This window comes from Myotis davidii, unplaced genomic scaffold (assembly GCF_000327345.1).
Source record: "Myotis davidii unplaced genomic scaffold, ASM32734v1 scaffold2537, whole genome shotgun sequence".
NCBI classification, from domain to species: Eukaryota; Metazoa; Chordata; class Mammalia; order Chiroptera; family Vespertilionidae; genus Myotis; species Myotis davidii.
Window position 1 is genome coordinate 19,876 of NW_006288180.1, and position 466 is coordinate 20,341.

Sequence of the window (466 nt, forward strand, 5' to 3'; positions counted from 1 at the left end):
CATTGATGTTTCTATCTCCCTCTTCCTTACTCGGATAAGGCAATAAAAATATTTTTAAAAAAATAATAAAAATCAATCAATCAATGGAAAAATATCCTTGGACGAGGGTTGAAAAACAAATAAACAAGCAAATAAAACCCCTGCATAAAAATACATAATAAAACATAATAAAAGAAAGGGAACTGTTCTCAGCAAGCAAAAACCAAATCTTTGTTTTCCTCCCTCCCTTGCAGTCGGCGTGACTCTGGATCCAGAAACAGCGCATCCGGAACTAATTCTGTCCCAGGATCAGAGACAAGTGACGCGGGGCCCCCAGGGCGATGGGGATCTCTCTCCTTGGAGGTTCATGGCCTTGCCCTGCATCCTGGGCCGGCAGAGCTTCGCGGCCGGGCGGCAGTACTTCGAGGTGGACGTGGGCGAGGGCACGGGCTGGGACGTGGGCGTCTGCCTGGAGAGCGTGCAGAGG

The 466-nt window shown here is 48.3% G+C and overlaps 1 protein-coding gene across 1 annotated transcript in view; it reads left to right on the forward strand.

Moving 5' to 3' along the window:
- The window catches only part of LOC102766330 (E3 ubiquitin-protein ligase TRIM38), a gene marked incomplete at its 3' end in the record, with an annotated part of 9,648 nt that extends 9,185 nt beyond the window's left edge, over positions 1-463 (forward strand). Inside the window, exon 8 of the mRNA XM_015561487.1 lies at positions 234-463. Within this exon, the coding sequence (XP_015416973.1) occupies positions 234-463 (230 nt within the window). The remainder of the gene's footprint in view (positions 1-233) is intronic.
- Positions 464-466: the final 3 nt, after the last annotated feature.